General features: G+C 42.6%; 1 protein-coding gene across 1 annotated transcript; it reads left to right on the top strand.

Annotated features, from left to right (window-relative positions):
• The first annotated feature begins 759 nt into the window (after positions 1-759).
• On the top strand, positions 760-23,588 carry GPNMB (glycoprotein nmb). Its single transcript, XM_032401942.1, has 11 exons — positions 760-919; positions 7,258-7,410; positions 8,210-8,353; positions 10,082-10,246; positions 12,695-12,853; positions 13,180-13,491; positions 16,052-16,150; positions 17,030-17,132; positions 18,990-19,204; positions 21,990-22,083; positions 22,534-23,588. Exons 1-11 carry the CDS (start codon positions 850-852, stop codon positions 22,688-22,690), a joined length of 1,671 nt encoding a protein of 556 aa, XP_032257833.1. The 5' UTR covers positions 760-849; the 3' UTR covers positions 22,691-23,588.
• Positions 23,589-26,838: the final 3,250 nt, after the last annotated feature.

The raw sequence follows: 26,838 nt of genomic DNA, 5'->3' as shown, positions 1-26,838 counted from the left end.
CGTGTTGCCACATTTTCTGCACATTCTATAACCAAAACGATTTATTCCAGGCAAGCTTGTTTTTTTCATTTAATGCCTGCTTTCTGTAACATGAAATAAACACGCAGTGTGTTTTATGCAATTGGCCTTGGGAGGTACAACACAGGAATGCTTGCAGAGCAGTTACCAGAAATTAGGCAGGTTGTTCCAAAAGTTGTATGGAACTGCACAGATGTCCTCAATGGGCTTGTAAGTGCATTTCTCAGCAATTGGAGGCCTGTGTGCGTGTTTCAAGCATCTCCAGGCATCACATACGCTATTACCCATATATGTAATCCCCAGTTGCAAGTGATTGAAGTGCTACCCATCGCCCGCCCCCCCCAGCTGTGTCCCCTCTGGGGGAAGGGAACGTACAAGCATTAGTTGGCCTTAGGAAGAGCGGGTCATCTAAATGAGCTGGGGGAATGGATGAGTAAAGGAACTGCCTCAAGTTGATAATCAATGAGGTTGGAGATTGAAATTTTATTTGGTGAAGGATATGCGTCCATAGGAAAGGAAATCCCTTTAACTAGAAATGTGGAATCACAACATCGAAACGGTGCGCCTATAAAAAAAAAAAAAAAGAAAAAAGAAAATAGATGCTTAGAGTGAGTGAGTCAGAAGCACATGAGTTGTATGAGCTTGAACTCCAGAGACCAGATCAGGCAAGACTGCTTAATACCATCACATGATCTGCCCCAGGCGCCCTGTATTTAATTAAAAGAAGGAGTGGGGCAGGGCCGAGCCAGAAGAGCACTGTTGTTCTTAGTGGGGGGAGCCAGAGGAGTTAAAAAGTTAAACCTTGATTGCCTGGGTCTGTGAGAATTCAGCATGGAATGTCTCTACTGTTTCCTGGGGTTTCTGCTTCTGGCCGCAGGATTGCCGCCTGATGCTGCCAAACGTGAGTACGCGAGTCTCTGTTTTAACCCCTTCTTTGTCAGCTAAAGTGGTGGGTTGTCTGAAGTATTGCTGTCCACGCCAGAAGGTTGACTTCATGAAGATCCTCAGGAAGCTTTCGTGCTCACTCATTTCTCCTGGAAACCTTTGGGAGTGTTGGAACTACAGCAGAATGCCTCCCGTTCCATTCTTGGCTTCAGGCTCTCGGAAAGTAATAACCAGGCAGCCCCTCTCTTAGGGGGTTTTTTCCCATTGCGATCGCCCCTTTCTCTCTCCCCAGACACGGGGAGGGTGCACGTGTGAGAAGAATGGTCTCCGGCCTGAGAACAAAGCAATGCCACCCGCTACGCTTCGTCTGGTTTCTGGTAGTAAACCGAGCTGCAGTGAAGCAGGGCCCAAGAGCCAGAGACCAGTTCACTGATCGTCATCCCAGCCCAGAAGCTGTTGCTAGTCCTGTTAGGAAGTTTTCACAGGCCTGCGGGAGCTTGCTGCCACTGGGGTGAGGTTACTGAGAGAAGAGCCAAAGCCCGGGGTCTCTGTTCTGGTCCCACATTCGAGTTTGGGGACTTGCTAACAACTGATGCCCAATCGATTAAAGCACACTCTTTGGAGATCAGTTTGGAACATCCTTGTTTAAAAAGCCCCTCTTGTGGGGCACCTGGGTGGCTCAGAGGGTTAAGCGTCCGACTCTTGATCTCAGCTCAGGTCTTGATCTCAGGGTCATGAGTTCAAGCCTCATGTTGAGCTCCACACTGGGTGTGGAGCCTACTTTAAAAAAACCCTCCTCTAATGCAAAGCAGGGCTTCGGCCCATGTGTCCTGTCCAGGGGATGGGTGGCAATGGTGGGAGAAAGAAGTGAATTATACATCACCCAGAAGGTCCACTCCACCTCCAACCGAATAGGGATACTCACTGGATGAAAAGTTTGAGGGTCTTGATTTTACCAGACAACTCCATGGGCGGGGGGGGGGGGGGGGATAGGGGTAGAGAAGGGGCCGGCATCTACCCCCGTGGCCACCGTTACAGTCACTACACCGGCCCCTGCACTTACACCCCTCAGGCAACCCCCGCAACTGCCTTTGTGGGGCAGATGGGCCTCCCACCATTCAACAGGTGTGGAAACCAAGAACCCAGGTCTTGCTTTTCACCTGCTGGGCCCTGACGCTTGGGCCATGCTGGTCCCCAGAGACCCCTGTCCTTCCGTCTCCTGTGACTGGACCTGATGAGGGGGCCCAGACGCAGGGATTTCAGCAGGGGGCCAGGGCTGGGACCCGTTGGCCTCAGAACAGTGCCGGGAGGCTGGCACTGTGATGGTCATGTTTGCTAGATGAGGAAGGCAGCCACAGACAGGGCAAGTGACTTGCCCCAGGCGACACAGCAATTAAGAGGAAGAAAGCCCAAGCCAACCACTGTCCTTCCTGCAGTTGGACAGACTTGGGTTCCCCTGCCAGCTGGAGGGCTGGGCCACAAGCCACTTAGTGCCCTTGAGCTTTCATTTCCTCATTTGATAATGTGGGCGATGGGGTGCTTGTGAGATCAGCTAACAGATGGTGCTTGGGGTGGGAGTCCTACAAGGTAGCAATGGTCTTACCTCAGGGTAGGTCCCAGGACAGATTCCCTGCAGTCCTGGGAGATGGAGGGACAGAGAAGGGACAGCCAGTGGAGTCCCTGTGCCTAATTCTAGCCGCCTTTCCAGCAGTGCTAATTTGCTCTGCTTAGTGAAACAGATTAGCCTGAGGTTAAATGTTGGCTGTCAGTTTGAGAGGAGTCCCAACCTATTAGGCAAAACGTAACAAAACCCACCATTCCTGTCTTCACCTTGCCCTAGACTAAATATTCTAACCAGAAAAAATAAGAATGGGTAGAATTTACCACTGTATCAAACACCAAGGGATTCCTTGCCACTTTCCAATCATAGCCCTGGTGAAAACGACAAGAGCGGGTGTTGACAAAGTAGTTAACAACGTGGCCACTCCCCCCCCCCCCCCCTTTGCTGGTGGACGGAGCAGACATTCTAGAATGGAGAGAGAAAAGCCACAGCAGTGCTGGGTGTCACTCCATTTCCCTTCACTTCTAACACCCCCCCATACACCTCTTTTTTTCTTCTAAAACCCACTTACTCTTGGGTGTCTTTTGTTTTTTTAACTCAAGTTTTTTAAGTCATTGTAGATTCACATGCAGTTTTGAGAAATAATGCAAAAAGGTTCCCCTGTATACCTTTCCCAGTTTCTCCCAACGGTAACATCTGGTAGAATTATCGCACCATATCACAGCCAGGATATTGACACTGAAACAGTCAAAGTACCAAACGGTTCCATCCCCACAAGGGTCCTTCATACCCTTTTATAGCCAAACCAACTTCCCCTTCCCACCCCACCTCCTGCCCTGGCAACTACTAATCCATTCTCCATTTTTATAATTTTGTGACTTCAAGAATGTTATCATAAATAGAATCATTACAGTATGTAATTTAGGGGCATTGGCTTTTTTTACTCCACATTATTTAAGTGTTGCATGTATCAATAGTTCTTTTTTATCACTAGGTAGTATTCCACAGTATGGATATACCACAGTTTGTTTAAACATTCACCCATTGTAAGACATCTGGATTCTTCCAGTTTGCACTACTATGAATAAAGTTGCTATGAACATTCATGTACAGGGTTTTGGGTGACCGTAAGTTTCCATTTCTTTGGGACAAATGTCCAAGAGTACAATGTTTTAGTTGTATGTTAATTGCATGTTTAGGTTTTTTTAAACATATTTGTCAGAGAGCACAAGCGGAGGAGCGGCAGGCAGGGCAGGCAGAGGGAAAAGAAGACTCCCCACCGAGCAAGGAGCCCGATGTGGGACTCAATCCAGGACCCTGGGATCATGACCTGAGCCGAAGGCAGACACTTAACTGAGTCACCCAGGTGTCTCGTGAAGCATGTTTAGTTTTACAAGAAACTGCCAAACTGTTTTCCAGAGTAGCTGTACCATTTTTCGTTCCCACCATAAATGTATGAGTGATCCAGTGTCTTCATATTCTTGCCTACATTCGATGCATCACTATTTTTTTATTTAGTCATTCTGATAGGTGTAAGTGATATCCCACTGTGGTTTTAATGTGCATTTCCCTACTGGTTAATGATACTGGACATCATTTCATGTGTCTCTTTGCCGTCTGTATATCCTCTTCAGTGTAATGTTTGTTCAGGTCTTTTATCCATTTTTTTAATTGGATTGTTTTTTAATGTTGAGTATTGAAAATTCTTTATATATTCTAGATAGCAGTCCTTTACTGGAAATGTGGTTTGCAAATATTCTCTCTCAGTTTGTAATTTGCCTTTTCATCTGCTTCACATGCTGTTTCACAGAACAAACATTTTTCATTTTAATGAGGTCTAATTTATCATTTTTTCCTTTTATGGATCATGTCTTGGGTGTCAAGTCAAAGAATTCTTGCCTAACCTAGAGCCTAAAAATTTCTCCTATGCTTTTTACTTTCTGATAGCACCATTTGTTGAAAAGACTATCTTTTGAAACTCCATTGGGTTGTTTTTGCATCTCTGTCAAAAATCAGTAAGGCATATTTGTGTGGGTCTATTTCTACATTATCCATTCTGTTCCATGGACCCATGTATTTATTCCTTGTCACTCTTTTAAGTTTGTATTTTTCCTTGACTTCTGACATTTAAAATCAGAGGAGAAACCTGTGTTTTGATTGTTTCTGGAACCACTCACTTTCTCTCAGGATCTGTGGAAGAGGAAGACTCTTCAGGACAGCGGAAAAAATCAGTCCTGGGAATCAAAAGATGTGAATCTTCATTTCCACTCCATTAAAAGTGACCCTGAGTAAATTCTGTCACTTCTGTAGGCCTAAATTTCTTCATATATAAAATGAAGTGATTTGAACTAATGTTTTTTCCAAATTGAATATTCTACCACTCCGTGCTCAATTTGAATGAATATCCAGTTATAAACATTTATTGATAAACCTACATTTCCTCCCTCACTTAGTATCTGTTTCCAAATAAAAACAGTCCCACAGAATCATAAGACATTTGGTTCTTGTCTGATTTGGAGGCCCAGAGAAGACATGGTCTGAGGGCAACACAGCCTGTTTAGTAACAAAATCAAGACTAGAAACATTCACCCATTTTTGAAACATTCACCCATTGTAGGACATCTAGATTGTTCAGTATTCATTTCAATATTTCCCATTCCATCTGACTTCCTTATAAGAAGGAAACAACAGGCTTTTGCCTCCTTCTACCAAAAAGGAGAAATAGAAGATAGATGTTAGTGGCATCCACTCAAAATGTCTTCTCTGAGCACCTGCCAAATACCACACCTTGTGGAAGTCCTCTTCCAGTATTTAAGAGAAGACAGTATTTCTGGCTCTATGGGTCCAGATGACACAAGACCATATGAATTGATGAGAGGACAGTTTATGATAATGTATGATTAGGGGCTGGCTGTGGGTTATAGACAGTTGACTTTTTGGCTGTAACAGAATACTCAAATAGGTTGAGCAAGACACTTTTTACCTTAACCAGTCCAGAGGTGGGCAAGGCTAGAGCTAGAACTCGACAACATCGAGAACTCTTTCTTTGCATCCTTCCACTCTGACATCCTTGGTGTGTTGGCTTGCTTCTTCAGATTTGTGCCCTCATGGCTAAGTATGGCTATCCCAGCTCTGAGCATCACATCATTACATTACTATCCCCAAAATCAATTCTGATGTGAACAAAAATGGCGTTTGTTCTTTTATATATTTATGAAGGGAGGAAAACTTCCCAGAAGCCCTCAAAAGACTTCCTCTCAGTTCTGATTGGCCAGGTTCTAATCAGCTGCTCCTGCCCATACTGTAAGGAAATCTAGGAAAGTGAGTCTTTGGAATTTTGAACTGTTATAGTAGAAGCTCTGCAATAAGGGGAAAAAAAGAGTAGGGGTGCAGCCTGGAAATGACTGTTAGGTAGGCAGCCAACCAGTCTGCTACAATCCTCAAAGAAAGGAGAAACCATGTGACCATTGGAGTTGTCAGGCAAGGTAAAAAGACATCAACTTGAGATTAGAATTTCAAAAGAGCAAGAATTTTATAAACCCTGGAGCAACCGCACAAAACAAAAAGATACAGCTAATAAGCCAGAAGTGGAGATAAAATGGACTCCAATAATAACCCCAAAAAGTACAGGAAAAGAAGAAAAAGGAATAAAGAACAGATGGGACAAACAGAAAAATAACAAGATGGTAGACTTAAATCCCACAATATTAATAAATACTGTAAATGTAAATTATCTAAACACTCCAAATGAAGATTCACATCTTTTTGACTACATTAAAAAAAAACAAACAATATACTGTCTACAAGAAACCCACTTCAAATGTAAAAATATATATCCATTTAAAATAATAGGATGGAAAAAGATGTACCAGTTAACCACTAAGCATTACTATCAAAGTATTCTTCAGGACAAGGAATATTACCAGAGATAAAAGTCAATTCCTAATGGTAAGGGGATCAATTCATGAAGAAGACTCAGCAATTCTAAACAGAGCTTCAAAATACATTAAGTGAAAACTGAACAGAACTGAAAGAAGAAATTGGCAAATTTCTTTCAGGCAAGGCTCCCTGCTCCGGTGGGGAGTTTGCTTCTCCCTCTGCCTGCCACTCCCCCTGCTTGTGCTTGCATTCTCTCTCTCTCTCTCTCTCTCTCTCTCAAATAAATAAAATATTTTTTTTAAGATTTTTGTTTGTTTATTTGACAGAGAGAGAGACAGCAAGAGAGGGAACACAAGCAGGGGGAGTGGGAGAGGGAGAAGCGGGCTTCCTGCTGAGCAGGGAGCCTGATGCGGGGCTTGATCCCAGGACCCTGGGACCATGACCTGAGCCGAAGGCAGACGCTTAACAACTGAGCCACCAGGTGCCCCTAAATAAAATATTTTTTTAAAAAGATTTACTTATTTTAGAGAGAGAGAGCAAGCATGGGAGAGGGGGAGGCAGAGGGAAAGAGAGAGACAGTCTCAGGCAGACTCTGCACTGAGCACAGAGCCCAACATGGGGCTCGATCTCATGACCCTGAGATCAGGACCTGAGCAGAAACCAAGAGTCAGATGCTTAACTGCATGTACCACCCAGGTGCCCCTCATTTAAAATACATAAAGAGGGTTTGAATAGTTGTATTTAAGCTATTTCCAGTAGACATTAAAATAAAAACCTATTTGTTCGACTTATTGGAAATATTAAGTGTGACTTTCCAAACTTAGGAAACAAGAAGTTGCTTTAACTACTGTTAGGTAAGTACTAAATGAGGAAAGGAGTAGACAAAATAATTTGTTTTTCAAATATTGATATAGGATTTCATGATGTGCTGAGCAATGAAAGAACTTCTGATTATATGAGGGAGCACAACCAACTGGCTGGTTGGTCTTCAGATGAAAATGAATGGAATGAAAAACTGTATCCAGTGTGGAAGAAGGAAGACCCAAGGTGGAAAAACTCCTGGAAAGGTAAATCAAATACTCAAGCCAAACAACTGTCATTTCCTATTTATCTTAGTCTCATAGATTGTAGACTTGGAGATCACATGGCTTATGTTGCTTCTGTGAATGATAGAACTCTAGTTACCAAGTGGGAGGCATTTAGATTTGGCAATCTTTCTTTATCTCAACATTGTCACTTTCTAAGTTACACACACACAACTTTAATCCACTTAGAAATTGACAAGTTTGTAGTTCTTGGAAGATTTTGGAGAGCAAACAGATTTAGCCTCAAACCTATTTATGGGAATGGTCTCTCAGAAGATCTGATACACTAGAGCTGTTTTGACCACCTCAAAAGTGTGGTTTATCAGAAAGTGAGTATCCTTCCATTTGCATGAAAGAATGAGTCCTTTGGTCATCAGTTTTGAGTTTAAAAATACAAACCTTTAAAACTTGTTTGTTCAGTCCAGTTGAGCAGATTTTTTTTTTATTTTAAGTAAATGTTCTTTATCGTCAGAGAATTCTTTAATTGGTCTGACTTTTGTTTTCCTTCTAGAATGTTGTACTCTGAAAGCAGAAGTTAGGAATCCAGAAAATAATTTATTGTTAAGAGGCATAAAGATGGGAGGGCACCTGGCTGGCTCAGTCGGTAGAGCACGCAACTCTTGATCTCTGGGTCATGAGTTCAAGCCCCACGCTGGGCATAGTGTTAACTTAAAAAAAAAAAAAAAAAGGCATTGGGATGTTCTGGTCCTTATTGGTGGATTAATTTATCAATGAAAGGAAAAAGATGCTTGATCATTAAACCGCACTTTCTGTGTGCTAGGAGGCCACGTGCAGGCGATTCTGACCAGTGATTCACCAGCACTTGTGGGCTCAACTATCACGTTTGTGGTAGACCTGGTGTTCCCCAGATGCCAAAAGGAAGATGTCAGTGGCAGCATAGTCTATGAGAAGAACTGCAGAAACGGTAAGGAATGTTATTCATGCCACAGGAACAGGCTAGTTCTCCTAACTACTAGAGACCCATCTCATAAACCTAAAGCCTCACAGGTACTTACGTAAATGCAAGATGCCATCACCCGATGTCACCCCCTCCTCAAATTGGATGACAGGGAGGTGTTGCTCCATCCAGTTCCTATATCAACATTAGCCAAACCCACTTGAGCAAACTGGTGGCTTTCTGCCACTTGGAACCTTCTTCAAGATATTGTCATGCTCAGCTTTTTCTTAGTGTCTAGTTGATTAGCCAGAGAACACCTTGTTGATTCTCGGATTTTGGTTTGATTACTTGGAATTCTTTTGGATACTCAAAGAAGAGCCAGTTTGACAGATATTTGCTGATCAGATCAATTTTTGCTTCCAAGTATTGCTTAAGCAAATGTTGTGTAGCTGGTGCAAATACTAAGATGTGTATATTGTGGTTTTGCTTTGCCCTTAAAGCGGGTAAGCTCTTTGTACATGTTAAAGAGCACAAAGGAACACAAATGAGTCAAGGGAAATAATCTTGAGAACTGCACATTCTCAAAAACTTGGAGCTAATTACTGAGATTCTTCAGTGACAGGACTGTTAAATGCACTTATGATCTGATTTTATGACTTAGAACTTCTGTTAAACTGTCAGTGTGTTCATTCCTTATTGATTTATCAGGTCTAGGGCAGGGAAAGTACCAGGTGAGTCTGGCACATCTTATTGTGTCCAAGTAAGTAAATACTCAAGGACTAACAGAGACACATCACAAGGACACAGAAGCCAGCTTGAAGGGACTCCCCCTGGCTATTTGGGACAATTTAAGAACAAAAAATAAAAATGGCTCTAATACATTGATAAATAAAAAGATTCTTCAAAAATGTCAGTGACATAAAAAAACCAAGAGGGTGAGGGAACTGTTCTAGATGAAAAGATATTGGTCATGACTTGTTTACAATGAAGTATGTTGGGGCGCCTGGCTGACTCAGTTGGGAGTGTGTGTAACTCTTGATCTTGGGGTCGTGAGTTTGAGCCTCACGTTGGGTGTAAAGACTATTTAAAAAGAAAAAATGTCATACGTACAAAAAAGTTGAAATCAGGGTACACTGAGTACACCAAAACCTCCTACCTAGACTCAACAATTTTAACATTTTGCCAGAGTTACTTCTATCTATCTGGTTTTTTTTGAATCATTTGAAGAGACAAAATAGCCAAATATAGTATGTGACCCTTGATTAGACGATAGGAAGAGTGGTAATGATATTGTGGTTATGTAGGTTAATGTCCTTATTTGTAGGAGATATATGCCAAAATCTTTAGGAGTTGAGAGTCATTTGATGCCAAATGACTCAGGGTAAAAAAGGGGAAAAAAAAAAAAAAAGGCTACAGATAGCAGTATCAATGTAAAAAGATAAAGCATCCCTCAGTTTGGTTTGAATACAGTTGTGATGTGGAGATCCATTATTAAAAATAAATATACTGTGGTATCTCTAGATTGGACCTTTCTGAATAATTGCTTTATATGAAACTTTTACTGAAATGTAATCTATAGGCAGAAAATGGACAGGTCATAAATATACACCACTGGATGAATTCTCAAAATTAGGGTTTTAGTTGCCCAACTATATTTGTATTTATGAAAAATACGAAAAGATGTTTAATTCAATGATGAGCGTTGGGCATTCTGAGCCCAGATGACAAGACTGGCTTGTTTCTTTTTCTGTTTAGATATTGGTCCATCTCCTGACCTGTATGTTTACAACTGGACCGAGGAAGGTGGCTGGGGAAATAGCCCCAACCAACACCATCACCACGTGTACCCTGACGGAAAGCCTTTCCCTCACCACCCTGGATGGAAGAGATGCAATTTTGTCTACGTCTTTCACACACTTGGTTGGACTTTTTACAAAACCTCCTTAGCTTCTTCTTTACCTGCCCTTAAAACTTTAACTTTTTTTCACTTTTCTTATTCTATAATCAAGAATGCTAACACTAAGAGTTTAACAACAGTTACTCTGTGAACTTTCCTTAGCTGGGGTGGAGGGTGAGAGTTAAAAAGAAAATCTTGTTTAGCCTTGACAAATCTTCAGAACACCAAAGAATTAGAAGAAGGGGAAAAAATTAATTCAGTTTTCATTTTTAAAAGAAAACTGTTCAATTTCTTTTTGTCTAAAACAGTAATATGAAAAATAGGAATATTTGAGTGGCACACAGATGGGTATTTGATTTTTTCTTTAATTTTTTATTGTCAAAAGATTTGTTAAGGAAGAGACTTATGCTCTTCTAAGGAAATTTAGAAAATGCAGAAAAGTACAAATGAAAAATAAGTCACCCATAATTAACACCAGAGATTATCATTGTTAACACGATGGTATTTTTTTTTTTTGCTAGTATTCCTTGATTAAGATTAGAATGTATACACATTTTTGTTAAATATCATGAGGACTTGACTATAGCATTAAAATTCTTTATGTACATTATTTTAATGACTGCATAATATTCCACTGTGTAGAAATAACATAATCTAACCACTATTCTCCTTTAACAAAGCCTACCCTCTTTTTTTTTTTAAAACACAAATGGTATCCACTTTTGTTTTATTATTGGTGAAGCGGTTATTTTTAGAAGGAGCAACTTTACGTTATGATTAGCAAAGCTGCTAAGTTCTTAAATATGTCACCAGATGCCATCTGGCTCTGAATGTTTGAAAACTGCTACCAACCATGCAGGATCCAAACTTCTAAATGTTTTGTCTTTTTTCATAAATTAGAGAGAGTTTCTTTGTCCCATTAACTCGCTAATCAATCAAAACAACACACATTAAGCATAGACATCAGTTTGACAAAGTACAAAATAGATAGCAGATAGTATGCCCATCTAGTTAAATCGGGGCTGAAGCCTGCCTTTGTTTCAGTGCCTTCACGGCTCCGTCAGTCAGCACCCCAAATGTCATGACTTCTTTGACCTGACCATTTGCATGGAGTCGTGTATGCTCACTAGCACTCCGATCTCTCTTTAGCCCTCTTTTTAGTTAAGAGATCTATTAAAATCAGCTTTTAGCCCAGAAATTGCTGTTTTTCTAACAACACTGTTTTGAATTTCCATATTCTGAAGTCTCAGAGTTAACTGATACTCTCCTTCAACTGACAGTTGCTTATGTGGTCTCTCAATGCCAGGACTAACATTTTCCTCCCGTATAACTAACCCCAAGAGACACCTCTTTCCCCTACAACCTCCAACAGAACTGCCTCTGCATTTCGAGGTAAAGGGGAATCCAAACCACATATCCCTGAGAAGATTCGTATAATTTTCTGATACCTTTGACCTTGTAATAAACATGGTCTTTAAACATCCCCACAAGCATCTGTCTCACCATCCGTGTTGTTTCAATCACATATCTGTGCTGGACGCCTCAATAGGATTAGAAAAATCCTTGGGCAGGTGCCTGGGTGGCTCAGTTGGTTAAGCAACTGCCTTCGGCTCAGGTCATGATCCTGGAGTCCCGGGATCGAGTCCCGCATCGGGCTCCCTGCTCGGCAGGGAGTCTGCTTCTCCCTCTCCCGCTTCCCCCCTCTTGTGCTCTCTCTCTCTCAATAAAATAAATAAAATCTTTAAAAAAAAAAAAAAAAAAGAAAAATCCTTGGGCCCTGAAGGTTAGGAATCACTTTTACTAGCTATAGCCAGTGGCAGTCAGATTTTGGTTAGGGCTGGAGAAAGAAAAAGAGTGAGTCAAGAATGTCCTAGAAATGTGTTTATAGAACCACTACGTTTCTTTTTATGCCTACCATACCCTACTTCTTTTTCATCACTTGCTGACTGTTTTTTTATATACAAATTCTATTAGAAAATGGAGGATTCTAGTCCCCTAAAAAAAAAAAAAGAAGAAAAAAGAAACTGCTTAATGATATAGCTGAAATGGTAATATTGTTACAACAATAAGGTAGATCTTTGGATAAATTTTTTTTTAACTCCTTTAGACACCTCACCATTGCATTGAATGGGTCTTCTCTGGGAAATACATGTATTTCAAGTGCCAGACCTCTTACTTATAAACAGTTTTAATTTGTAAACTAAGGACTAGCAGTATTGTCCCACTAAACTGCTCTTTTCGTTTTAACCAACTAACCAAACTATATTTATGTAACAGTGGGTTTGTGTTATAAGGTTTTACATAAAATGAGCACCATCTTCCTTTCTGAAGCGGCCAGGACCACATCCCCATCCTGTTTCTCCTTTTCCAGAGTGTTCTCTAAGGGGCAGTCACTAGTCATAAAGAAACAACAACTTCCTATAATGATCACATAATGTGGCCAATAACTAAAAATTTCCATCCTCTCAAAGGTCAGTATTTGCAGAAATTAGGACGGGGTTCAGCAAGAGTTTCTATAAACACAGCCAATGTGACACTTGGCCCTCAACTCATGGAAGTAATTGTTTACAGAAGACACCAACATGCATACGTTCCCGTCGCAAAAGTGAAAGACGTGTACGTGGTAACAGGTGAGTGGCGTGAACTCAAAGTTAACTGATGGTGAGGCACTTCGTTCTGGTGATGTTAGTGGGTTAAGAAAGAGTTAGAGCCAAGTGTTCTGGGCTAGGTTAACGATTCATATGGGTTCCTTCCCTCGCTTATGTATTTAATTATATTGTACTCCATCTGTGTTTCCAGAATAACTTGGAAAAACCCTAGAAAACTTGTGTAGGAAAAGGGGAAATGATGCTGAATTATCCCTTGTTTTAATTTTTGAACCTAAAAGCATTATTGAAGTCATCTACTTAAAATCAAGCAATCGTGTGTTCTTTCTATTTTGGGGTATATCTTTTAGATCACGTTCCTGTATTTGTGACTATGTATCAGAAGAATGATCGAAATTTATCTGATGAAACGTTCCTCAGGGACCTCCCCATTATGTTCAATGTCCTGATTCACGACCCTAGTCACTTCCTCAACGAGTCGGCCATTTACTACAAGTGGAACTTCGGGGATAATACTGGTCTGTTTGTTTCCAACAACCCAACTTTGAATCACACATACGTGCTCAACGGAACCTTCAGCCTTAACCTCACTGTAGAGGCTGCCGTACCTGGACCTTGTCCTTCGCCTTCGCCCAAACCTCCGAAACCCACCTCTCCTTTATGTAAGTGTTTTCCAAGTGATCTTTGAGGGGGGTTCCTTAACAGCTAAAAAAAGGGGGGGGCGCCTGGGTGGCTCCATTGGTTAAGCGACTGCCTTCGACTTGGGTCATGATCCTGGGGTCCTGGGATCAAGTCCCACATCGGGCTCCCTGCTCAGCAGGGAGTCTGCTTCTCCCTCTGACCCGCCCCCCTCATGTGCTCTCTCTCTCTCTCTCTCTCATTCTCTCTCTCAAATAAATAAATAAAATCTTTGAAAAAAACCCTAATAATATAGGTTACATAATTAGATCCCTAGTTTAAAGGATTGTATGGAGAGTCTGCAGTGATCCCATTCTGTATCTGTCATTCTTTAGCCACTTTATCACCATTTTAAGCTGTTAGAATATGGAAGAAAGGAGAGTATGTTTAAAGTCACTTTGCAAGTAGAATTTTGTGACTTGAGTGCAGCTCTTTGACCTTCCTAATTTGTACTGGTCCTCGTTATGTGTACAGATGCTTTCCCTGTCTGCCCCATCACATTTCTGTTCCCCATTTTTTCTCATTATGAGAACACACCTTGGCCCTTTATAAGCATTCAGGCCATCCCCACTTTCTTTCTTCCCCCTCCCACATTTCTCCCCACTTCCATTCTCCTCCCTGCTCTGCCCACATCCACCTAGTGTCCTGCGAAAACACAGCCGTACTTGAAAGTAGTTTCCAGATGGCCCAAGAAAGAACGTACCTTGAGAGTATTTCTCGGCAAGCAAGCTGGAAAGACTTCTAGACATTAAGATTGTTCTGGATGTAAGGCATAATAAATTAAATCCCACCTATACTAATAGTATATGAGGCCATTTAAGAAGTTCTTAAGAGTCTACTTTGGAAAGTGTTAGCTTCCATCTGATGCCCCACCCTACCCCACTCTGCCATGAGTACTCAGCACCCCGATGTGAAGGGGATGGTAATAGACTGACATCCTCCCACTGGTCACAAGAGGGCGCCATCACCAAGCCCAGAGGAAATAACTCCAGCACGATGTCCAGACTTGCTGCAATTCTTGTTTTTACCAAAACCCGTTAGAAATAATAAATTGTTATAATAGTGTGTTATTAACAAAATGAGATCTCACTAAATCCAGAATATCTAAATCAAGACACTAAGTTATTACTGATGTTGATTCATTCTTTTTTGAAATGTTTTAAATTACAAAATTAATGCGTGTTCCTTAATAAAAATTCAAACAATAGAGAAGCCTAGAATAAAAGTAAAAGTCCCTATTCACATTCTCCTCCCAAGAGTTAAACCTTGTTAATAGTTGGGAGCGTTTCTTTCCCCATCTTTTTCTATGCCTTTACAAACTGTATAAATATATATAGGTGTTGTTGTTTTGATTTTTAAGTAAATGGGCTCATGCTGTATATATGGTTCTATAATTTGCTTTTCTTAACAAACATCATGGACATCTTTCCCTTGTCAGTACATAAAATTTAACTCACTTTATTCAATGGCTACATAGTATTTCATAATATGTATAAACTTAGTATATAAGTAATACAGTATGTATAAATGTATAATTTATTTAACCGTTCTCTTACTGATGGTTGATTCGGTTAATCCTAATTCCAGTTACAAATATAACTGCACTGAACAACTCTAATCATATAGCTTCATTCTTTCCTTTTATTTTAAGATTTTATTTCTTTATCTGACAGAGAGAGAGATCACAAGTAGGCAGGCAGGCAGTGGGAGCGGGAGAAGCAGACTCCCTGCTGAGCAGGGAGCCCGATGTAGGGCTCGATCCCAGGACCCTGGGATCATGACCTGAGCTGAAGGCAGATGCTTAACCCACTGAGCCACCAGGCGCCCCGTATAGCTTCATTCTGATATTTCTGTAAGAGAATTTCTTTTTCTATAAGTATCAACAGTCTTCTTTACAAATAAGGAGACCAGGTGTAAAATTCAAAATAAATTGCAGATGCCTGTAATATCTAGAACTGTCTAGAAATTCCTAAATGGTAAAGGGTTTAATGTTAGTTTATTTAACATTAGTCTATTTTTTAAAAGATTTTATTTATTTGTGAGAGAGAGAGCACGTGAGCGAGAGGGAGAGAGAGAGAGAGCGTGCGCATGAGCATGCAAGGGGTTCGATCCCAGGACCCTGGGATCATGACCTGAGCCAAAACCAGATGCTTAACCGACTGAGCTACCCAGGTGCCCCTAAAATATGATTTTATCTATCACGGCCTGCTTGATTTCTTCATGATTGTTGTATTACACATTTTAATTTGGTTTCTCCCTTTCATTTGATTCCCATGTTTAAAGAAGATACAGGATTGTGTTTACTTACATAATTTAATAATTATGACACCTCCTAGTTCTCACATCTCTGTGAATCATTACATATTTAGTTCAAATTTCTGCAGTAACTTAATAGTATAGGACTCCTGACGTTTTTCTAAAGGGCAAGTAGATGTTTAGATTTTTGGTTATCATGTACCTGTTTAGATTTTGGGTTATTATGTATTACGTACATCTTTTGTATTCTCAGCAACTCATCTAAATGTTATTATCCCAACTCTCCAGCATCAGCCGGTGACAACCCCCTGGAGCTGAGGGAGACTCCTGATGAAACCTGCCACATTAACAGATACGGTTACTTTAGAGCCACCATCACGATTGTAGGTAGGAGCAGCAGGGGAAGGATGTTAGGATCTACCCCGGGCCACCCTCTCACCCTCTTGACTCTGGAGGGGTGGGGGCAGGGGCCCCTACTCTCTGTTCAACGTCATACCACGTGGGCACAAGCAAAGACGCTGCCAGTTTCTAGATTCCGACTGGCCTAGCCTAGCCTTCCTTAGACATTCTGGTGGAGATGAGCCCAGTGTGAGGCCCACCTACTGCTGAGCCTGCCCCGGGCCTAGACCCCCCACCCTGTGCCTTCCAGAAATCTGAATGAATGTGCCTTGAAGGAAGGCCAGTAGCAAGTTCCCACAATTGCCACTTCCTTCCTCTGATTTCACAAAGTCCCACGTCTAGTGTGTAAGAAAGAGGGATGAACAGGGCTACCACAGATGGCTGTGTGTTGTGGGCACTGCTTGCTCTCTCTCTCCCAGGCTCACAGGCGCCCCAGAGAAGACAGGTGGGGCCCGAAGCCCAGCCGAGGCACCCCGGTTCTGGAGATGGGGCTAAATCCCCAGCTGTGCACCCCGGGGCTGAGAGAAGCCGGTGCCCCCTGAGCCCAAGGGCTGCATCTTCCCGGGGGGGGGCGGGGGAGGGTCCCTTTCTCTGAAATTCCTGTCCAGAAGGAATGCAGCCTTCTAACACATAGACAAGCTCCAGGAACGAAGAGCCAGGTTGGAATGAGGAGTAATTCAGTTTGACTTTGAAAGTGCTGCATAGACACGTATCCATGTTACGGGGTAGACTCCCAGATCCGGTGTGATTCCGGCGTGGCAAGAACGCCGTGTCTCCGTTTGGTGTGGCTTTCTGATTTATTAAGGAACGGTTGGGTCTGGCTTCTTCTGTGTTTTGATGTGTTTTTCTGTGGGGGTGTTTTGTTAGACGGAGTTCTGGCGGTCAACATCATCCAGATGACGGACGTTCTGGGGCCCGCGCCCCGGCCTGACAACTCGCTGATGGATTTCGTCGTGACCTGCCAAGGGATGTGAGTACGTCTCAGTCGGAGGACCGGGCCAAGGCCTGAGCAGGGGCCCTAACACCATGTCCCCTTCAAAGTGGATTTAGATTCTGGTTCATCAGTCAGCCGCGACAAGGAAGGGCCCCAGGAGGTGCTCAGAAGCACACTCTTGTTTTGCTGGATGGAACAGTGCTCGTTACCTTTAAGCTGATGATGAAATTGAATAGTAATTATTGATTGAACACTTACCAAGTTCTTAACATCTTGCATCTGTTCTCCTATTGAATCCTTACCCAATCCTGAGTCTCCTCATTTTACCGATGGGTCCCCTGAGGCACGCAGTGATTACAGAACTTGCCCCCATAGATGGTGGGTGCCTGCAGAGCATGGTTCACATGCTATGGTCTGGCTCAGAGCCCAGCTCTTAGGCTCCCTGAGGCCCCTCCAAGTGGTGGGAAGCCACTGTGGAATGGCCATGTCCTCGCATGAATTAATATCAATGCCCAATAATCCTATCTCTCTAAACTTTACAAAGCTTTTTCTTCCTTTTTTTTAAGTTTTCTTTTTTAATTTTTTAATTTTTTTAATGATTTTATTTATTTGACAGAGAGAGAGTGAGCCTGAGAGAGAGAGAGCAAGCACAAGGTGGGCAGAGGGAGAGGGAGAAGCAGGCTCCCCAGTGAGCAAGGAGCCTGATGCGGGGCTCGATCCCAGGACCCCGGGATCATGACCTGAGCCGAAGGCAGATGCTTAACAACTGAGTCACCCAGGCGCCCCTACAAAGCTTGCATTACATAATTTGACTTCTTACGGTTTAGTTAGAACTATATAATAGACTAAATATAAGTTAATATATAAATTCACAAATTTACATGTAATAGGTAAATTAAGTAATTAAAATGTATGTGTGTAAATGTATAAGTTAATCAAGAGAATGAGATGGTATAAAAATGTGGCCTTATCTGATAAAAAGGGATAGCTAAGAAGCTCTCCAGCTTGGGGAGAGGAGAGCGGTGACGATGAGAGAAAATTGAGAAAAACCTGATGGAGGAACGAGGCCAGCTGAGAAGACAGCATGTCCTGCCTGCCACCCCCACCTCACTAGACCAGCGTCAGCGCGGTCGCTCCCTCCAGGAGGTCCACTCACAAGGGAAACAGTGTCTACCACAGTAATGCATGGTCACATCGCCTCATGGTTGTCAAACCTCATTTATTCAAGTCCCAGCTCCACCCCTAACTGCTTGTGTGACCTTGGGCTAGCTGTCTCCCCTCCCCGAGCTGGCTTGTCACCTGCTACACTAGGCTAATCCTGCTTTCCTCATCGGGTCACTGAGAGGAATAGACAAGACCAAGACCATGTCACACACCTACAGCTTTGTGTCTTGCACGTAGTAAATACTGGCTAAACAGCCACTGTTCCTGTCACTGTTAGGCCTCTGCAGGGACCCAGGTGGGCCAGCTCTGGGATGTGATAGGATCTTTGCCCCACACCTAAGCCGACCACACCTGCAGACATCCTAGGGAGCCCAGGTGTGGAGAAACGACTTGGACTTCACACAGTTTCCAATAGCCCCTTGCCTTTGGGGCAGGGGGGTTGGTGGTGGTGGTGGTAATTTCTTTCTCCTCCACGCCCAGGGCCACACCTTTCTGAGGATACAGGGGAAACAGTAGCTCATACCCAGGCTTGTTGAAGAGTAAATTATGTGTGACAATTTGACATCATGGTTTGATATTCTTCTATCAGATGCAAGAATAATAGAATAAAGTAGAATTCAAGTTAATTCTAGTGGAACTCTAGTCAATTTTAGGGACAGGTAATGATTATGATTGTCCCTTTTAAACTGATATTACCTCTCCCTCCCTGGGTGCCGTCTGTCCCCTCAGCATGCCCACAGAGGTCTGCACTGTAGTTTCTGACCCTAGCTGCCAGATCACCTACAACACGGTCTGCGACCCTGTAGATGTGAACACAGGTGATTCGTGCTTACTAACTGTGAGAAGAGCCTTCAGGGGGTCTGGGACATACTGTCTGAACCTCACTCTGGGTGATGATAGAAGCTTGGCCCTCACGAGCACCCTCGTCTCTGTCCCTGCAAGAGGTAAGTTTTGTTTTATGCTTGTACGAACATTTCATATTGCAGGGACGGTGTGTGTCCTATACTAAAGCCATTCAAGGCTTCACTATCAATGTTTATTTCAGTGCAAAAATCATTGAACTATCATTAATGTGGATTGGACAACCGGCATTAAAGTCCAGTAGCAAATCTACTTAGAGAAGGGATGAGAGAGAGAGACCCAATGAAATAATGACTAAAGATAAGTCTTCTGATGAAAAAAATCAGCTGTGATCATGGACCAGTAATAATGGGATATGATTACTGCGTGCTCGAAGAGATTTATATGTCAAGGGAAAAGTATAAAGCCGAACATCCAAAAATAACAGCGTTCTCCAATTAAATTATAAAAAGGGGGAGACTGGTACCCTGTTGTCATTAGAATCCACCTAGGCAAAGACATGAAACCAAGAAGAGAAATGAGAAACCAGGTGGACTGCTGGCTCCTTTCTAATTTGCCATGTGTCCTCTCTTTCCCTTCCCAAATTCTACCAAGCATTACACTGAAACAGTAACAAACCAACTTGCCCAGTCCTCAGATGTTCACCAGTAAATTTACTCTTTGCCCCCCTAGTGCTTGGAGAGGTGAAATGCTAGTGGACTAAGAAATCTCATTGAGAAATTGTCATTTACTGCTGGCTTCCGACTTTCCCAGTCACCAAATTAGGACTCCACCTGGTGACCCTAGCTGAATTTCACTTAAATCCACCTTGTTGGAAGATACTGCTTTCTCTCTCAGAAGAAACGCTTTGCGGTGGAATGGGAAAGAGGGATTAAATTGTGCACACATTACAACACTTATTTTGCTGTTTAATTTTAGTATTGTTAGGCTCACCCTGATGACTAACTCACAGCTCCTCTGGATTTGGAGCCTATCTCATAAGGTAAAATGTACTAAAACATAGATTTACGCATTAACTGTATAAAAGGCAGCTTTAACCTCATTGAAAGAAAAGCTTAAGTAACCATACATATAATTATGTGTATGAGGGCTTATAGTTGGTGAGATCTGAGGCACAGATTTAAAAACAAAACAAGGAGACATAGGTGCCCTGCTTCCTCCAAGGCCCAGGGTGGGGAGCTGGGAGGCTGGGGCGGAAGGAGGCAGGCTGGGGCACTTGGACCAAGTGAGTGCGGGTCTTCTGAGCTGTCACCTCCAGGAGCTGCTGTGGTTACTCTTGGCTGGCGGGGCGGGGCGGGGGTGGGGGGGCGGTTAGAACCGCCTTTTTAGGGTCATAACCTATTCTACGAAGCTTCCTCGGGGCTGGCAAACCACTGTTCTCTTATCTAGATTAGATGTTTAGATATTGGCTTTCCTTTCATTCTTCTTGTGGTGAGTGGTAACTTTAGGGGACCTGAGCCATTTTCAAAATCCAAATAAAGGAAGCTCAGAAAGAGAGCTTTTAATCCAGGGGGGATTATAACTTGATGGCTTGGGTTTCAAAGTCAGAATTTCAGAAACAGATCTTTGGTCAAAAGCAAACCCATAGACTTTCAGCAGAAATGACTTTTATTCATTGATTCCATGAACGTTCGTGAAGCACCGGCAATTCTTTCAACAAATACTCATTGAGCATCTACTCCGTGCCCAACAAAGCTCTAGGCATGAGATACACAGTTCCAGACAGAGTGGGAAACAAGATGAAGAAGATCCCTCCCTGCCTTTGTGGGTGGAAAGAGACAACACATAAGATGACATTGTGAAGAAAATAAAACCAGGTCCGGGCATGGACAGCGACAGGCATGGGGGGGAGAGGGCACAGAGGTTGGCTGTCTGGATTGGGGAGGTCACTGACAGGCCTGCCCACCCAGCAGCATCTGCTTGTGAAGGGCCTCCTCTGAACTGAAACCTGACTTTCAGGAATGAGCAGTCCATTTAGATGGTTGTAGACCACTGGTAGGGCTTGAGTTTTATTCTGTGTATAAGGGGATCCTCCGGCAGGTTTAAAGCATGATCTGATTGATGCTTTTAAAGATCGTAGGAAGATGAGAGTGGAAGCAGGTAGACAAGATGTCCTCTCAGGGGGAGAAGGCTGATGGCTGGGACTGCAGTGGTGGCAGAGGGGATGGAGAAAAAAGAGAGAAATTCCAGTTACACTTTGGCAGTAGTGACGAGACGAGTTAATTTGCTGGTTTCCGGGAATACAGAGAAGATATAATCCCTGCTTTGTGGTTCCCACAGTCTGGGAGGAGAGAAACATGTATAAAGCAGTACTTGCAACACAGTGTGATTGAGGCAGAGCAAGAGAGGCAAGTAGAGGAGTAACACAGGCAGGTGTGGTGACCCGGTGCCCTTGTGAATGTCCAGAAGGCACCCCAAAGGGGTGAACACTTGAAATGAGCCAGGGGAAGGATGTTCCTGGCAGAGGGCATGGAGATTTGAAAGAGCAGGGGGGAGGATAGGCCACTCCCAGGATTTTTAGCACAGCTGGATAGTGGGAGATGGGGCCAGAGGAGCAGCCAGGAGGGTCATGGAGCCCTTCACCATGGGGGTGCTGTTGGGTCGGCTGAGACCTGAGCAGGTGTCTCCAGGACATGACATCTCTCTTCTGAGCCCTTAACGCAGTGTTCCAGACATGCTAACTCATTCTCTAAATGGAAGATAAGCTGACCCAAAGACTATGTATTATTTAATGGAAAAGATTACTGAAAACCCAGAGGGAGCCATATATCTTCTGATAGCTCCCTTCCTCATTTATTTAATTGCATTACAAGTAGCATGTCCTCTAGGCGGAAGACGTCGCTAATACCGTCTTGCTTCTGTTTTAAGACCCAGCTTCCCCTTCAAGCATGGCAAATGGTGCCCTGGTCTCCGTTGGCTGCTTAGCCGTATTTGTCACTGTGATCACCCTTTTGGTATACAAGTAAGTTGCTGCTTTTAACACTTTAAATCGCTATAGTATATTGTCAAAAATACATTGCATATTTCTGCATAAATGGGCCATTTTCCCTTTTTTGCTTTTAAACCGTCTGTGTAGGGGAGAAAAATCTAACATTGAATGAATACCAAACAAGACTATTAATTTTGCTGTGGGTTTTTTTTTTTTAATCCTAAAAATGCTACCAGACATCGTAACTTTACAAAATTGTGTCAGCTTAGTGTTTAACATGTAATCACAAATTATAGTAGGCAGGCACATTTCTTGCATGAAGAAGGGAAAATAACTATACTTTGATTAGACATCAATGTCTTAAAAGCTGTGGATTGGGTTAAATGGAATTAACCCTTTTGTACTTGGCATGGAAGAGATTATAGTAACATATTCCAGCTGGAGATCTTTTTTTTTTTAATCTGTCTAACACATTGTTTTCAGAAAACACAAGGAATACAAATACCTGATAGGAAACGGTACTGGGATCGTGATCAAAGGCAAAGGCCTGAATGTCTTCCTCAACCATGCAAAGGCCCTGTTCTGCCCTGGGAACCAGGAACAAGATCCATTGCTCAAGCACCAGCCGGGAACTGTTTAAATCTTCAGCTTTATTTCTGACCAACAGCTCACTCCTCAGGTGAGCTATGCCAGAGTTGATGACTATTAACTTCTGTTCCTAAAGATTATCGTTAAACTCTCTACTGGGGCTTAGGGAGGTCCAAAGGGTTTTTTTATAGGCTAAATGATATCTTAGAGAAGTGGAGAAGAATCACATTGTGCGCGGCCTCAGCCGTGTTATAGAACTGATAAAACCAGTTAGCACTGCTTTCTTTCATTATGATTTATGTTTCACTTATAATGTCTTAGGTGATCAGTGGGGTAGACACGCTATGTCCAAAGAGTAGGGGGAGAAGGTGCTATCCCTTAGAGTCCAGCCTCGGTTCACTGGAAGGAGAGGCCGGACGCTTTCTAGCTATCCGTGTTCCGACCTAACTGTATGCTACTTCAATGAACATGCACGAGCTCCTAGCAAAACAGTAACGGGCCAAACATTTAGTGTGATGTGCATGCTTCTTACACTAAAAAAAAAAAAAGTATGTACTAATCTAATACATGGGTGTGAATATTTTCCTGACACCTGCCATGCCCAGCTGTGTAACGGAATGCTGATCATTCACTTATTCTGTAGACCTCTGTTGAGTACTTTCTGTGTATCAGGCATGCTTGCTAGGTACCTGGCCCTACAATCAGAGTGCTCACAGTCTTGTATATATATATCAATTCCTGTACACTCGGTGCACGTATTTGAAATTATATATTATGATTTTCCAAAGAAGGAGGCCCCTGCTTTTCCTACTGGTTTCTCTACTTGAATGATATAGGGACTTGATCAGTAAGGGTTTTACTTCCATTTGTAATTAAAACTCTCTACCAGATGTCAGACAGGACATGCTTTTTTTTCTCCTTCCTGAAAAATAAAGTACGAAAAGAGATAAGATCTTGGAATTGTAATTATTTTTCCAATTTATTGTTCGCCTTTCTTTTTTTTTTTTTTTTTAAAGATTTTATTTATTTATTTGACAGAGAGAGACACAGCAAGAGAGGGAACACAAGCAGGGGGAGTGGGAGAGGGAGAAGCAGGCTTCCCGCAGAGCAGGGAGCCCAATGTGGGGCTCGATCCCAGGACCCTGGGATCATGATCTGAGCCGAAGGCAGACGCTTAACGACTGAGCCAACCAGGCGCCCCTATTGTTCGCCTTTCTATTGCGTTTATAGTTTGGACACATAAAAAGTTGTTTAGCGCTGCCCCGTGGAGCACTGATAATTTCATAAGTATTTTATATTTTGAAATATATATAGTATGTTCAATTTCAATAAATGTAATACATAAATGTATATTAATCAGATCGATCTAAAAAAGGGAGTTTCTGTGAGCAAGTGTTCTGGACTCTTTGAACAGTCAGTATTATATTAAAAATAAAGGCAAGAGGAGAGTTCTAGGTCAGAGATCAGCAAACTTTTTCTGTAATGGGCTAGGGAGTCAGTACTTTAGGCTTCATGGGCCATACAGTTTCTATGGTAACTACTCACCTCTGCTCTTGTAGCCATATATGTAAATGAAAGAGCACGCTGTGTTCCAGGAGAGCATATTTACAAAGGCAGGTAGTGGGCCAGATTTGGCCCGTGGGTCATAGTTTGTTGACCAATGTTCTAAACTAAAAAAGACCAAAGAGACACAGCAATCAAAAGTAATTTAGGAACCTAGATTGCATGTTAGCATTAAAAAACAAAAACCACTATGAGAGGTATTCTTGTGACAACTGAGGGAAATTTGAATACACACTGGATACTAGATGATATGATGAAATTGTTAATTTTCTTAAGGAGTAGTCAAGATTTTCTTAAGCAGTTGGTGGACACCAACATTTAGTCTAGTTCTTTCACTTCGTAGATGTCCTGGAGGAGAGGGAGAAGCAGGCTTCCCGCTGGCCTCGGGAAAATAAGCTATTTTTTTCTGAAATCATCTCCAAAGAGTACAACATTTGCCAAAAACAGATTGTTGAAATTTCTCTCTAATTACGTGCTGGCTGTAGGTCAGAGGTTCTCAACACAGATTCCTGTGCCCCTTGGGGGCACTGGCAATATTAGGAGACGGTTTTGGTTGTCATCATTAGGGTGGGGGTCCTGCTGGTATCTAATGGGTAGAGGCCAGGGAAGCTGCTGAATAGCCTACAGTCTACAGAACAGCACCCCACAACTAAGCACCCCATGTTATGTGGCCCCAAATGTCAGAAACCCTGTTGTGGACTAAGTGAAGAGGTCCAGAATATGGATGTGAAGATAGAAGGTTTGGATTTGAATCCTGCCCTGCCATTTGAAGCTGAGTAGCCCTGGGCAAGTTTTTTGGCCTTTCCTGAGCTCTAGTCTCCTCATCTGTAAAGTGGATATGCAATCCTTCCCTAGCGTATTTCACGGGGCTGCTACCAATCCACCTGAAAGAACGAATGGACATGACAGCACTTTGTATATGGCAAGAGTGGTATATTCTCCGTGTGAGGCCCAAGGACACGAGCAAGGTGAAGAGGCGATATCATTTTCGTGAGGATTAGGAGGCCAGGACGTTAGTTCCTAAAGCAGAAATGTAATATCAGGTTACAGCAGAATCACTTGTAGCTTGTTACAGGTCGGCTGAGCCCCACCCCCAGAGTTTCTAATCCAGTGTTCTGGGGTGGGGCCCCATAATCTGGATTTTTTACCAAATCCCAGGTGATGCGGATACGGCTGGTCCAGGACCTAACTGAGAAATACTGGTCTTGAGATCCGCTCTTTGCTTATAGTATCAACAGGGGGTAGCAGAGAGCAGCAAATACACAGTCGGTCACCTAGGAAGCCAGTGGAAATCCCCATCCAACTTCCCTCCGTTTAGTCTAACAAAGGGCAGGAGAGAGGGCTGAAGTCATGAATTATTTAGATTTATATTCTCCATGTGACCTTGGTAACAAGTCATTTAATTTCGGCTCAGTCGCTCTCTGTGAAATGGGGGAAACAACCCAAAAGATAGTGGGATGACTTGATTAATGTTTGCTGAGAATTAGAACTTCCAAAGAAAATTGAAATGCGCTGGTAATAAATTATTCTGGGAATTTCTTATTCCTAGGACTTTTTTTTATAAATGTCTGCACTTTGAACACTTCCGACTCATTCATAAACATTGGTTGCCACCATTGAATTTCCAATTGTTTAAGAGTTTAGAGGGCAATACTTTCAATGCATTCATTACATCCCGAATGGATAATTCCAGACCTAAGCAACAGGCAAAGAGCAGATGAGAAGACAGTCATCCAGGGGATGAAGGTGACCACCTTCTGACGGGGCTCCTGGTGGGGAGGAATCCCTTAAAGTTTTTTACAAAGAAGCATCCCAAAGCTGCTGGAATATGTACACTAAAAATTCAGAGGTCAGTTCCCAGGAATCACTCTTTGCAGACTGATTTTGATCTTTCAGCCATCATTTACTGATCCCCAGTATGTCCCAGGCTCTAGTCTGGAGGGGACACTGCTTTGAACCAGAGACAAGGACTCTTCCGGCTTGGAGCTTGGTTCCAGATGTTCACTGAAATGAGGGCCCTAATCTCTGGCCTGGATCCGTTCCACCACCCCCCATCCTGGCCAATCCCCCATGGCCTCAGTCTAATCTGCGGAGGCTATTCCTCTGTTACTTAGTGCTGAACTGCCATTCCTTTTTGAAATTCTGGAATAAAATTTGCTTTGGACAACTTCCATAGGGTATTCGGAATTTGGATGTCTTAATGGTATTTTAGAATTTAACCAGTTTTAAATCTCTGTATAATTTTCCCACAGATATCATCATGTCATCTCCCTAATCAAAACTTCTAATTCAGTTGTCACTGTTAATTGCATTGTATAGGTTTTCATGATACAAATTAAATACTAGGGCTGGAGCTTGGTAAGTCCTTAATTTTAAGGTGTTTATTAGAATAAATTCCTTTGGGATAAAAAAAAAAGCTTAACTGCTGTTGAGAAGTGGCAGAAGGATTTTGTGGCTGTGGATCTAGTTTTAAGTTTTAGCTTTTGGAACTGAGGAAGGTAGGTAGGACTTAAATGGAGATACCCGAGCTTCAGCCTGGCCTTGTCACTCGCTAGCTACGTGCCCTGAGGCCAGTGATTTTCTCTCTCTGCACCAAAACCTCCTCAACTGTAAAAGGGAAGAGAGGGAAACTAAACT

The sequence above is a fragment of the Phoca vitulina genome, unplaced genomic scaffold (assembly GCF_004348235.1).
Source record: "Phoca vitulina isolate PV1807 unplaced genomic scaffold, GSC_HSeal_1.0 scaffold4, whole genome shotgun sequence".
In the NCBI taxonomy this organism is placed as follows: domain Eukaryota; kingdom Metazoa; phylum Chordata; class Mammalia; order Carnivora; family Phocidae; genus Phoca; species Phoca vitulina.
This window is presented reverse-complemented; position numbering and strand designations above follow the sequence as displayed.

Bases quoted from the DNA above. Each gene is read 5' to 3' on its own strand.
- GPNMB (XM_032401942.1), top strand. From the start codon at position 850: ATGGAATGTCTCTACTGTTTCCTGGGGTTTCTGCTTCTGGCCGCAGGA. The intron at 10,247-12,694 runs GTTGGACTTTTT...ATCCTCTCAAAG, and splicing joins CTACGTCTTTCACACACTTG to GTCAGTATTTGCAGAAATTA. The intron at 19,205-21,989 runs GTAAGTTTTGTT...TTCTGTTTTAAG, and splicing joins CGTCTCTGTCCCTGCAAGAG to ACCCAGCTTCCCCTTCAAGC.